Source organism: Pipistrellus hanaki (genome assembly GCF_964339955.1).
Source record: "Pipistrellus hanaki genome assembly, chromosome: 15".
Taxonomy (NCBI): domain Eukaryota; kingdom Metazoa; phylum Chordata; class Mammalia; order Chiroptera; family Vespertilionidae; genus Pipistrellus; species Pipistrellus hanaki.
In genome coordinates, this window is record NC_140517.1 from 43,008,492 (window position 1) to 43,022,223 (window position 13,732).

General features: G+C 56.9%; 1 protein-coding gene across 2 annotated transcripts in view; it reads left to right on the forward strand.

Annotated features, from left to right (window-relative positions):
- Positions 1-10,640, forward strand: part of MARK4 (microtubule affinity regulating kinase 4) — a 32,303-nt gene extending 21,663 nt beyond the window's left edge. Inside the window, exons 13-18 of one of the 2 annotated variants that reach the window (XM_084860727.1) lie at positions 1,316-1,533; positions 3,588-3,691; positions 5,855-6,133; positions 6,297-6,376; positions 7,283-7,327; positions 9,407-10,640. In XM_084860727.1, coding sequence (XP_084716853.1) covers positions 1,316-1,533; positions 3,588-3,691; positions 5,855-6,133; positions 6,297-6,376; positions 7,283-7,327; positions 9,407-9,471 — 791 coding nt within the window. In that variant the 3' untranslated portion in view covers positions 9,472-10,640. The remainder of the gene's footprint in view (positions 1-1,315; positions 1,534-3,587; positions 3,692-5,854; positions 6,134-6,296; positions 6,377-7,282; positions 7,328-9,406) is intronic. The other variant, XM_084860726.1, reaches the window with a different exon arrangement.
- The last annotated feature ends 3,092 nt before the right edge of the window (positions 10,641-13,732 follow it).

Consider the following 13,732-nt stretch of genomic DNA (forward strand, 5'->3'; position numbering starts at 1 on the left):
AGCAGAGGCTGGCCCCAATGGCAGCAACCGGCACCCTGCCTTGGTCTGGTGCCCCTGCTCACCTGTTCCACCATCCCGCTGTGGCCGAAGCCTGCCATGTTCTGCACGCACCCCCTGGTGGTCCGTGCACATCATAGCAACCAGTTTTCGGTTCCACCGTTCTATTTGCATATTAGGGTTTTATAGAGAGAGATAATGAGGTATTCCTGGCCAGTAGTTCTCAGTGGTTAGAGCCTCGGCGTGTGCACCGAAGGGCCTGGGTTCGATTCCTGGTCAAGAACACGTACTTGGGTTGCAGGTTCCATTCCTGGCCCCAGTTGGGGCACGTGCGGGAGACAGTCAATCAGTGTGTCTCTCTTGCAGTGATGTTTCTCTCCCTCTCCCTCTCCCTTTCCATCTCCTTCCCCCTCCCCCTCCCCCTCTCCCTCTCCCTCCCTCTCTTCCATTCTCTCCAAAAATCAATGGGGAAAATGTCCTTTTGTGAATAAGTGTGTGTGTGTGTGCGTGTATATATATGTGTGTGTGTGTATATATATATATACATATATATATATATAGAGAGAGAGAGAGAGAGAAGACAAAAAGGAGAAAGAAAGGGGCATACAAAGATACAAATATTACATAAACAGTTTACCGTAAAGGTAATATCCTCTTGATGCAGATGATAGCTCTTTGGAGATATTCATATATAAACCAGGAGATACGGTAGAGATGTAGAGATAGGCCCTTTTCTCCTTTTTCATGCAAATGACAGCACCATGTAGGCCTGCTTTGCAGTCTGTCTTGAAAATCACTCTTGTTACATAAAGAGCTTTCTCATTCTTTTTTATTTTTATTGTTTTCAGAAAGAAAGGGAGAGGGAGAGAGAGATAGAAACATCAACGATGAGAGAGAATCATGGATCAGCTGCCTCCTGTACGCCCCACACTGGGGATCGAGCCTGCACCCCGGGCATGTGCCTGACCTGGATCAAATGGGGCCTCCTGGTCATAGGCCGATGCTCAGCCAATGAGCCACGTCGGTTGGGCGGAGTGTTCTCATTCTTAATGGCTGCGTAGTCCGTGTGTGGAAATGCCTTGGTTTGTTTAACTGTTCGCCTGTTCCCAGTCTCTGGCCCTAAAAGAGGAGGATGATGCCGGCATAGCCTGCCCCCGCGGGCATCCTGTCACGGCGGAGCTTCCGGGCACTCTGACGGCCCCCGTCAGGCCTGCGCAGAGACAGGGCCCAGGCGAGGGATGCTGAGCTTCCCAGATCACCCAGTGCAGGTCCCGGCTTTTCCAGGGGATGCCACCTAACTGTCCCCTCCCTCCGCCAGGCGGCCCGTCCCCCGCACCCCTGCACCCCAAGCGCAGCCCCACCAGCACGGGGGAGGCGGAGCTGAAGGAGGAGCGCCTGCCCAGCCGGAAGGCGAGCTGCAGCGCCGCGGGCAGCGGGAGCCGGGGGCTGCCCCCGTCCAGCCCCATGGTCAGCAGCGCCCACAACCCCAACAAGGCCGAGATCCCGGAACGGCGGAAGGACAGCGCCAGCACCCCGGTGAGCGGCCGGCGGGGCAGGGGCAGGCTGCGACCACGAGGCCCCGCCTACAGGTGCCACTGGGCTCGCATCTTTTCAGACCAGGCGATTCCCATCCTGCTCCCCAACCACACAGGGGACTCCTTGTTCATCCGTTCACGCACTCATTCATTCAACAAACCTTTGCTGAGCGTCCCCTCTGTCTGATCTTGTGCTTGGTGCTCATGTGTAAATTAGCATTCAGAGTCCGAAGGAAGCATACAGCGTGCTTTGGGCAGGAAGGATTTAATACAGGGAACTGGCTGTGGTGCTTACCAAATTGTAGGAAGGGCTGGAGAAGCAGGCGAAGGACTAGACCTGTGGGAATGACACCTCGTCAGCAAGCCAGAGCCACCGGGAGCTGCCCCCGCTGGGGCTGCCTGCAGCCCTGTTGAATTCCAGGACACACACGGTCAGGGCTCCAGTGCGAGCCCCCAGGACTTCACCCTCACCCAGAGGCCCCGGGCCCTCAGCACCCGGGAGAGGGCGTGGGGCCTGCGGCAGCAGAGACCGCAGGGCCTGGCCTGTGAGAGCTGAAGTCGGGGCTTCATGCGTGAGAAGGTTGGCAGGACCCGTTCCTGTCCAGAACCTGAGCTGCCGGTGAGTCTGAGGATGTAGACGTGGCGTCTATAGTTTCCTGGAGGGGAATGGTGCAGCGGAGGAACCAAAATGCCCTCGACAGTGGGAGCCCCGGGTGCAGGCAGGTGATAGGAAAGGGGTCTGGACACTGAAGCCATAGAGACCGAAGTTTGAATGACACCGATGAACTGTGTGTCCTTGAGCAAGTGACTCTACCTCTCTGAGCTTTAGGACTCCGTCCTGTGAAATGAGCTCATTAAGAACCTGGGTCATTGTAAGAAGAGAATCTTGTACATAAAGTACTGCACGCGGTGCCTGCTCAGTGAGCCCTCACTGAGAGCTGCTGTTGTGTTCAATACACCCACAGCTTAAGGAGGGAGGAAAGGAACAGCAGATTAGCCCCCCAGAAAGGAGAAGAGAGGAAATAATAGAAGTCAATAAAAGGGAAAACAAGTGTACACTAGAGAAAACCACCAGAGCCGGAAGCTGGTTCTTAGAAAGGTTGGTAGAAGCACGGGACCCCGAGCAGGACGGACAGAAAGAAGGCAGCAAACACGAATCGCCAATATCGGAATGGAAAGGGGACTGTTATAACGGGAAGAGAGAGTGAGAAGGAGGCAGGAGCTACTTTAAGCCAATAGATTTGACCACTTAGATGAAACGGACAAAAGCCTTAAAGACACAGTGAACCAAACGGACACAAAAAGAAATGGGAAACCTGAACAGTCGCATGTTCTTATTAAAGAAAACAGACTCCGTCATTTAGAACTTTCCCATAAAGAAAATTCCAGACACAGATGGACTAAACGGGCGGAACGCTTCCAAACATAAGAAACACCCGCCTCAGACAGCAGCCTGGGCGAGAGGAGGGCTCACTCCCAGCGCGGCTGACGGGCGGCCGCCGGGATATTTCTGTCCTCGGAGCTCACGGCTCTGGGGAGGGCCGAGCACGGGAACAGATGTTGCAGCGCAGAGTGACAGAGGCTGCCTTGGGGGAACCAGAGGCGACCCTGACTCAGTCTGGAGCTGGGGGTGGGGGTGGGGGTGCATCATGAAGTGACACCTCAGTGTACACAGGAGTGAGTCAGGGGAGGTAGGAGGAATATCCAAGCAGGAGAGACCGTCTGCACAGGCAGCGCGGAGAGACACCGTGTAGCATGAACGTGTTTTACAAGTTGGTTGGTCTGTACCGGGGGCGGGGAGAAGGGGAGTGGGAGAGGTGGACTGGGCTGCCCCCGGAGCCTCCCGACCCTCCCTCCTCCCAGCCCCGGCCTCCTGTGACTCCCCGGGATTGCTGGGATGGCCCATGAGCCTGAGTCTTCGGTTTCTTCAGCCCAGAATAGCCGTCAGTTTACACACAGGCCTCTCCGTGTTCACGATGAGGGAGCCAGGGAGGGTAAGCGTGAGGGGTCAGTGTCCCTTCATGCCCTCACTCCCTCCTGGCCTGTCTCCCGCAGAACAACCTCCCTCCCAGCATGATGACGCGCAGGAACACCTACGTCTGCACGGAACGCCCGGGGGCTGAGCGCCCGTCCCTGCTGCCAAATGGCAAAGAGAACAGGTATGGAGCGGGCGGCAGTGGGGACAGGGGCGTGGGGGGAGGTGAGCAGGGCCCCCTTGATCTGAGGGGGGAGATGGTGGGGGACAGGGGTGCCGTGGGTTCTGGGGAGGGTGTTAGCTGCCCTGCCCGTGGCAGAATGTGCGAGTCCTCCCCTCCCAGGCTCCCCTGACCGTCCTCCTCCCTCATTAGTCAGCGCCGGGAGGCAGTCTGCCCTGTTCCCTGCCCACGAGCCTTAGAAATCGGAGTTTATTTTTTTTTTTGAATGATCCATTTTTAGAACTTAGAAGCCCAGAATGTCTCAGCTTCCGCATCCTCTGGTTGGCTTGTGTTCAAACTTGTTTGCTCGTGTCTGTTCAGCCTCTCAGCTGGCGAGTGAGGGAACCAGCGCAGACTGGCTGGAGGCGAGAGGGAATGAATTTGTTCATGTCAGGGTTCAAGTCCAGGAGCGGGGGCGGGGGGACTCTGGGACAGTGACACGCCCGCCCACCCCGGGATATAAAAATAATAATCACCAAGCAGGAACCCTGTGCCAGGCCTCTGCACCTCAGCGGGTGGCATGCCCTGAACCTTGTAGGCAGAGCCTGGTCTCCATTGGCAGCTGAGAAAATGAGATGCAGAAAAGCTAGGTAAACTGTCCAGGGCCACACAGCTGGTGAGTCAAGAAGCAAAGATGCTAGACTGACTCTAGAGTCTGTGTTTGTAACCATGGCAATGCGTGGCCTTCCAGTTCTAGTCGAGAGACGGTGTCATGGCGTAAATGAGGGGGAGGGTTAGTCCTCTGAGAACCCAGATGGATTCCGATCTGGGTCTCAGGCCATGGCCGCAGTTGCCACCATTTCCCAAACAGCCAGAGGGGCAGAAAGAAAGTAGAGGGCAGTCCTAGCTGGTTTGGCTCAGTGGATAGAGCGTCAGCCTTTGGACTGAAGGGTCCCAGGTTTAATTCCAGTCAAGGGCACATGCCTGGGTTGCAGGCTTGATCCCCAATAGGGGACATGCAGGAGGCAGCCAATCAATGATCCTCTCTCATCATTGATGTTTCTATCTCTTCCTTCTCCCTTCCTCTCTGAAATCAATAAAGATATTATTAAAAAGAAAAAAAGAGCCGAAGCCGGTTTGGCTCAGTGGGTAGAGCGTCGGCCTGCAGACTGAGGGGTCCCGGGTTCGATTCCGGTCAAGGGCATGTACCTTGGTTGCAGGCACATCCCCAGTAGGGGGTGTGCAGGAGGCGGCTGGTCGATGTTTCTCTCTCATCGTTGTTTCTAATTCTCTATCCCTCTCTCTTCCTCTCTGTAAAAAATAAATAAAAATATATTTAAAAAAGAAAAAAGAAAGTAGAGGGCAAACAGCATTCTTTTTAGACCCAGCAATAGAACCAAACACTTTTGTTTTTATTCTATTGGCCAGAGCATGGTCATATGGCCACCCCTAGCTGCAAGGGAGGCTGGGAAATGTAGTCTCTGGCTAGGTGGCCCTGTGCTGTACTCACATCTTAGTTAAATATTTGATTACTATAGAAAAACAAGAAGGATGGATTCTAGGGGAGAGGTAGTGGCATCTGCCACAGTCATGGTTCCCTCTTTGAGTTCCAGGCTGGTGCAGGGGCCCCTGGAAGGCTGGAGATTGGAGCTTGGGCCCTGCTGTCAGAACTGGGAGTGTTGGAGGGGCTGGAGGAGGCTCTGGGACAGTGGGGTCACCAGTGCTCACACGCCATCTTGAGAGAGTTCAGAAGCAGGTCCCTCCTTTTTATTTTCACCTGTTGAGAAATTGTTCCAATGAATATGAATACCCTTGACGTACACACCTATTCATTTCCCAAGTTTGGATAATGGGGGTGAGATAGCAGGGTATTTGCGAAGTTGACTTGGCTCCTGAGGTTTGAATGGCAAATAGCAAAGGATTCATCCAGAAGTGTATCTGAATCTATCCAGTGCTGAGTTTGGAGAAAGGGGGCTGGGGTGGGGCCGTGGGGAGCGGACAGAGTTTGAAGAGGGACAGGTGAGGAGGGGGCCTGTGGAGGGACCGGTGCAGACACAGGTGGCACAGCTCGCCTTTCTCTGAGCTCTTGGTGGGGAGAAGGTTCTGATCTCAGGACAGGGAGGAATCTGGATTGGGGACTTGGCCTGCCTTGGGGTCCCTCTCTGACTTGTTCCTCTCTGCCCACAGCTCGGGTACCCCACGGGTGCCCCCCGCCTCCCCTTCCAGTCACAGCCTGGCTCCCCCGTCCGGGGAGCGGAGCCGCCTGGCGCGGGGCTCCACCATCCGGAGCACCTTCCACGGGGGCCAGGTCCGGGACCGGCGGGCAGGGAGCGGGGGAGGCGGGGGCGTGCAGAACGGGCCCCCGGCCTCTCCCACGCTGGCCCACGAGGCCACCCCCCTGCCCGCCGGGCGGCCCCGCCCCACCACCAACCTCTTCACCAAGCTGACCTCCAAACTGACCCGAAGGTGAGTCCCACGGGGGACACAGAGGACAGGGGTCGAGGTTGGGGGCTGATGGGCCTTACCTGTCTCCTACTCAACTCTGCCTCCTTTACCTCGACATCACCTCCTCCACTTCCGCCTCACCCTCCTCCTCCTCCGTCACCTTCACTCCCTCCTCACGCTGCAGGGTTACCCTCGATCCCTCTAAACGGCAGAACTCTAACCGCTGCGTTTCGGGCGCCTCTTTGCCCCAGGGATCCAAGATCAGTAAGTCCTGTCCACCCTCCGCTCTCCCTGGCTCTGCCTCCTCGTCCGCATGTCCGAGCTGTGTGTGCCGGCGTGGGGGGCGGGGGTGCTGGGCGTGGGAGCGGGGTCTGTATGTGGGGTCATTCACTCATTTAATAAACAGTAGTCTGGCCTCTGGAGCCAGGCTCAGGAGGTTGAGACCCCAGCTCTGCTGAGGGACCTGAGCAGGCCGCTCGGCCTCTCTGGGCCTCGCTCTTCTCTTCTGTAAAATGGGGATGATCAGAGCAGCAGCTCCCTCACAGGGTCCCCGAGTGGACTAAGGGAGGTGGTGTATGGGCCGAGCTTAGAATGCTGCCTTGGGATGTGCTTTGTAAATGTTTGCCTGTGTTATTCACTGAGCACCTGCTGTGTGTGCACCGTCCTGGGCCCTGGGGTACAGTGAACAAGACGTCCTTTGCCAAGCCCTGCCCGGGCAGAGCCAGCATTCCACTAAGGCACCAGACAGTGAGCAGCACATAGGAACATACATGGACCGCCAGGCAGTGACAAGCCCGGGAGAGAAAACTAGGGCAGGGGAGGGGGCAGGGTGTGGGAAAGGGAAGGTGCCGCCCTCCACGGGGCAGCCTCACGGGAGGTGCCACTGGAGCAAAGCCTGAGGAAGGGGTGCGTGTGTGTCTCCCCCTCTCCACGTGGGTCTCTGCCCGCCTGCCTGCTGCTTTCGTCTTCCAAACTCCAGTGTCTTTCCTACGCCCCGCACTAACCATCTCAGAATGGAAACGGAGAGCCAGTCTCGGCTCTGGGCCCTCCCCTGCCCGGCTCCCACCAGCAGGGGGCGCGGGGCCAGGGCAGAGTCTTGGAGGCAGCGGGTGGGGGAGAGGAGGCTCCCCGTGTCCAGGTTAAACACTCTGGCCCCCTCTCCTCCCCTAGGGTCTCAGACGAACCTGAGAGAATCGGGGGACCTGAGGTCACAAGGTAAGTGGGGTCATGTGACTGCCACACCATCCCTCTCCCTCACGGGCCTCAGACCCCAATACCTCAGCACCTGCCCTTCCACCCCCGGGTCCTTAGTGGGACTGAGTCTCATCCTTTAAGGCCAACTCCCTGAATCCCCGTGACTCTCCCTTCTCTACCAGCAGCTCTTCCTCCGCTCTGCAGACTCCCCTCATTTTCACTCCATCCTGGGGCACCTCCTCTTTTTTTTTTTTTTTTTTAATGCTAAGTCTTTTTTTCTTTCTTTTTTTTTTAAAATATATTTTATTGATTTTTCACAGAGAGGAAGAGAGAGGGATAGAGAGTTAGAAACATCGATGAAAGAGAATCATCGATCAGCTGCCTCTTGCACACCCCCTGCACACCCCCTACTGGGGATGTGCCCGCAACCAAGGTACATGCCCTTGACCGAATTGAACCTGGGACCTTTCAGTCCGCAGACCGACGCTCTACCCACTGAGCCAAACCGGTCTCGGCAGCACCTCCTCTTGACAGTCTCTAACTTCAGCCTCTCCCATCTGTAACAGCTCCTCCCCCTGCTCACACCCCACCTTTCCTCTCCTCCCGGGAGCAGAACGGTGGCCAGCAGCCTGGGCCAGCTGTGCAGACAGAATCTAACAATCCCGGGAGAAAGTAGTTTAGACTTTGAGCGCTCGTCCGTCTGTCATGCTTATTCAGCTCTGCAATTGTAGCACAAAAGTGGTTATATTCAATACAAACTAATGGGTCTGGCTACGTTCCAATAAAACTTTATTTACGAAAAGCAGGCAGTGCTATACTTTGCCACGCCCTACTTGAGTTTGACAGGATACCAGTTTAGAGGCCCCCCAGTGGGAGTAAAGCTGCCCCAGGAGTTCCAACAAAGTCCCAGGGCTGACTCTCATTGGCTGGGGCTTTGTCACATGTCCAAACCAGTACCTATGGCGGAGGATGGAGTATTCTTCTGATTGGTCAGATATAATCATGTGCTCATCCTTGAGCCAATCACAGTGGCCAGGGAGATGGAATGCTCTCATTGGCCAGGACTGAGTCATGTGCCCGCCCTTGGCACTGAGAGCCAGTCAGCCCACCTAAACCAGAAAGACCAGCTCTGCAGTGCTTCCCGGAAGGAACGCCCTTGGTGCCGGAGGCAGGGTGTCTCTTTGTTGTGCGGGGCCCTCTTCCCATTGCAGAACCTGCCGTCCCTGACCCCACACAAGCTAATAAATGCCCCCAGTGCGCCCCTCCCGAGACAGCGACAATCAGAAAGCCCCAGAAATTTCCAAGTCCCCTTCTTGGTGAGAAGCGGAGTCTAGAGCGGAGAAGGTTGGTCCTCCAAGGGAAAGGGGACTGTTCTCATCAGAACGATGTGTTAGTGAAGAACAAGCCCAGCCGCTGGAGCAGAGACCCCGAAAGAGACGGGAATGCATTCCCTTTTACACAAACCGCGTGGCCAGGCCAGGGCCCCTCCGCTCCCCAGCCTCATCAGGTGGCGAGGTTCTTGCATCACCATCCTTTTGATCAGCGGTTCTCAACCTTTCTAATGCCGCGACCCACGGGTTGAGAACCGCCAGCAGGGTCACCTAAGACCATCGGAAAACACAGATTTACATTATGATTCATAACAGTAGCAAAATTGCAGTTATGAAGTAGCAACGAAAATAGTTACATGGTTGGGGGTCACCACCACATTGAGGAGCTATATTAAAGGGCCGCGGCATTAGGAAGGGTGGCACCACTGCCCTGGAGCCTGTGCCACCTGCACGAGAGAGGCCGCCTCAGAGGACCTGGGCAGAGGGTCCGGGCCTGCAGTGTCTGCTGAAGGGGGTCATGTATGTGCAGGTGCACGCATGTCACCTCCACTTGGCTCCTGGGATTTGGAGGCAAAGACCCCAGCAGCAGGGGAGACTGGGAAATGTGGTCCCTGGCTGGGTGGCCGCTGTGTGTCCAGCTGAAACTTGGCCCTGGGGATGACACGGTGACAGGCTCCACGGGGACATCTAGGGGTCTGTCCGGAGGAGGGGACAGCGGCTTGCCCTCCTCTCCTCTCCTCCCTTGACCTCTGCCGTCTCCCCTCCTCAGTTGCCATCTACCTTGGGATCAAGCGGAAACCGCCCCCCGGCTGCTCCGATTCCCCTGGAGTGTGAAGCTGACCAGCTCGCGCCCGCCCGAGGCCCTGATGGCGGCCCTGCGCCAGGCCACCGCGGCCGCCCGCTGCCGCTGCCGCCAGCCGCAGCCGTTCCTGCTGGCCTGCCTGCACGGGGGTGCGGGCGGGCCCGAGCCCCTGTCCCACTTCGAAGTGGAGGTCTGCCAGCTGCCCCGGCCGGGCCTGCGGGGCGTTCTCTTCCGGCGCGTGGCGGGCACCGCCCTGGCCTTCCGCACCCTCGTCACCCGCATCTCCAACGACCTGGAGCTCTGAGCCACGGCCCCGTCCCGTCCCACTCCCCGGCTCCCTCCTTCCGCGGGCGGCCAGGCCGCGGAGGGGTGCGCCCTGCCGCCCCCGGTGGCTCTGACTTGGATTTGGGGGCACAGACTGTCCCTCTGCTGTTCTCGGGGGAAGCTGGGCACGAGGGGGTGAATGGGCTCAGAGGGGCGCCTCCGCCGGTCCTGACCCTCCGCTCCCCGCATCGGGCACCGAGGAGACTGCGGGGCGGGGCGGGGGCAGCAGGAACACCGAGGACACTTCTCCATTCCTCCCGACAGCTCCAGCATTCGGCCTTGGGCCGGGGCAGGAGGGGTTGCTGAGCCTGTAGACGGCGAATTGGGGGCTGGGAGTGGGGGTCAGGCAGACTCCTTCCCTTTCCCCGCCCCTCGTGCTCGAACGCCCCTCCCCGCCCCAGGCCGGTGCGGGGCACTTTGTACAAATCCTTGTAAATACCCCCACGCCCTCCCTCTGCAGAGATCTCCGAGGAGCTGCCGCTGTCACCTCCGGTTTTTAAGTTATTACACCCTCACCCTCCTCCTCTCTCGGCCCCCTCACCTGCAGCCTGTCGTCCAATAAACTTAGGAAAGCCCCCCTCCGCCACGCTGTCCCTGGGGTTCTCCTTCCCTGCCCTCCTGCGCAGGTGAGGTGAAGAGGAGGGGTGTGACTTTGGGCCAGTGGTTTCTCCTTTCTGAGCCTCAGTCTTCTCATCTGCAGAATGGGAGCATTGGGCGTGTGAGGGTCAGGGACTCAGCCTCATCCGCAGGTCCCAGTTCCTAGGTGGGACCCCCGTTCATCCACTCACGTGCCCACCCACATGTTATACTGGACTCTAAGCCACTTCCTACTCCAGTAGTACATTTATCCAATAAACAAGTCATTGATCGGTGCCTACTCCGTGCCGGGCCCCCTGCTGGACATGGAGGCAGAAGCCGCCCTGTGTACAGGGGCCATGGGTTATGGCAAACGAAGGAAACCATTGTTCTGGGGATCCCAGAAGAGAAAGGAGGCTGAGGAAGGCATTCCAGAGGAACCGATGGCAGAGCTGGGTTTGGAAGGATGAGTTGGAGTTCACCGGGTATCGGGAATGCCCCGGACAAAAGCCGGGATGCGTGGCGTGTCTTCAGAGAACTGTGGGTAATTTAGCGGGGCTGCTGTGTGTGTGTGGCAGGGGGAGAATTAGCAAGATCAATGCTGAATTAGGACTAATAATCCATCTGCATTTAAGCCAAAAGCTATTGCTTGTTATTTAATAGGTGGGTGCCTGACTTCAGGTGTGGCTGGGTCCAGGCAGCAGGCCAGCTCATGTCTGCTGTTTGTTTTTTTTTCCAGCGAGTTCCATTCTAGCAGTTTTATCCAGTAGACACTCCCTGTTGGCAAAGTGACCCCAGCAGTTCCAACTTTCATCGCTCCAGTTTAGTTCGTGCAGCAGAAAGTTCCTGAGTGCCAACTTCCAGCAAAAGTTCCAAGGCAGCTTCTCATTGGCTCCGATAGGTCATGTGACCATCCTCCAACCAATTGTTGAGACTCAGGTAGCAGGAGCTGTATGTAGGGATTTCCCAGAGGAAAGTCAGTGAGTCCTGAACAGCAGGGAAATGGAAATTCAATAGACAAGCAGTTGCCCTGGCTGGTTGCTCAGTGATAGGAGCGTCTGCCTATGCACTGAAGGGTCGCAGGTTCGATTCCCGGTCAAGGGCACATACCTGGGTTGCATATTTACTCCCTGCCCCCTTTTCTCCCCCCCCCCCCCCCCCCGCGCGCTTACATAGATGTTTTCCTTCCTCCCTTCCACTCTGAAAAACAATGGAAAAACCCTCATATGAGGAATAACAATATACACTGAGTGGCCAGATCGTTATGATCTCTGAACACATAAAACTCTGGCCACTCTGTATCTCAAATGGGTACCAAAAGTATTCTACATTTTTGCTGGAGATCAACTACCTATTTGCCCTGAGCTATCAGCCAGTGCAAAGGGGAAAACTGATCAGGTGCATGACTTAAAATATCTTGGATACCAGATAAATGAGGTACTCAAGAGAAGTGCACTGAGTGGCCAGATGATGATGGGTTCAGAGATCATGATAACCTGGCCCCTCAGTGTGTATTTAACAGACAAGCAGTTGAGGACTGTCCACCCAACACCCTGTGGCCAGAGTGAGCGAGCCGGGCTTCTGTCCCAGGCACTGAAGAGCCCTGAGCGCTGTATGCAGGGAGGAGCCCTAACTGCCTTGGTTGCCCACTTGGGGCATGGTGAGGTCAACCCTAGCCCCTCATGAGGCTGATAGGGACGTCATGAGGGAGAAAGGGTGGCAAAGACGGATCGGTGTTGAAAAATTCAGGGGCTGGGGCAGAAGCAGCCCTGTCTTAGGGAGACCAGAAGAGCAAGCTGCTGAAAGCCGTTTATGGTTGAGAGGCCAGGAAAGGGGGGGTGGGGAACAGCCCTGTGATGGGGACACGTGGTGACAAAGACAGCCCCAGCCCTGCCCTCGGGGCTCGGTTCAGTGAAGGAGGCAGCTGTGTCCTTGGTGCTGAGCCAGACTGGGCAGGGCTGGGGGGGTGGTCAGTCCACAGGGGAGCCAGCCTCAGCCACGGAGGCTGCCTGAAAGGAGCAGCGAGGTGGGGGTGGGTGCAGAGAGGGACAGCCTGTGTGACTGGCTGGCTGGAGGCAGGGGGTGCAGGTTCCTCAGGAGATGGCCTAGGATTCAGGGTGAGAGGAGGCTGGACAGGCCCTTGTAGATTGTGGAGAGGGGCCTGGGCCCTATTCTGAGGGCCTCGGGGAACCCTTGGCAGTGAGCAAGGGAAGGTCTGTGCTGTGAAGGGAGGGAAGGAGACCCCAGAAGAGCAGGGAAGAGGGCCCTGGCCAGGTAGCTCAGTTGGTAAGGGTATTGTCCCCACATGCCAAGGTTGTGGGTTTGATTCCCCGTCAGGGTACATACAAGAGGCAACCAGTGAATGCATAAGTGGAACAACAGATCTCTCTCATCAAGAAATGAATTTTAAAAAGAGTAGGGAAGGCGTGGAGGCAGGACCGACTGAAGCGGGGGAGGAAAAGGGTGGGTCTAAGACATTCGAGGCAAAATGGGCAGCGTGGGCACGGCAGCTGCCAGACGCCTGGTTCGCGGATCTGTCTCAGCCTGCCCTGCTGCAGTGCCGTGACCTGTGTGGCCTCGGGTGGCGCTGGGCTTAGTGATGGCTCCTCAGTTGGGGATAATCTTGGAAAGGACTGCCTGGCCAGGCCTTCGGAGTCGCTCCTAACCTTCCTCTTTCTGTCTCTCCTGGAATTCTTGGGGCTCCCTGGGCCTCCATTCCCTCCTTCCTGCTCCTTCTCGGGACCAAGCTTTCCAAAAGGCCAGTCTCTGAAGACTTCACGGGGATACTCGGCCCAAGTCCCTGCTGGAGGAGGAAACGGCTTTCGCAAAGACATGAAGGTGGAACTTGCAAGTGTAAGGAGCAAAGAGTCTATAGAGGAACCGCGGGAAAAGAACAGGGAAAAATGAGCCTCAAACAGCACGCCAGCTGGACAAATCATAGGATGCCTTCTGAGAGGCGCGGGAGCTCCGGCAGGTTCTTGGGCGAAGGGAAGTTGAAAAGACGGGTAGCAACGCTGAGGGCTGCAGTCAGACCCCACAGGGGGCCAGCGGGGGCGTGACAGGTGCAGTGGTGAGGACAGCTGGAAGCCTGTGCCTATTTCCAGTCTCGGGCACTGTGGCCTGGGTTTCTCCCTCACGCACCCCGTGCTTGAGATCTGAGCCAAGTGTGAGCAGGAGCCGAGGCTGGGAAAGGCCCAAGCACGGCTATCTGACCCTGGGCCACACCTCTTCGGGTTTCAGATTCCCTAGAGCTTTACAGTTTTTGGATGACACTCTGTACCCTAACTGCCTCATCTGGGATAGAACGTGCCTGGAGAGGACAAACCGCTTCGAGGTCACATAGCAGCCGGGGACAAAAGCCCCTCCTCCTCCCTCAGTAACTTGCACACAACG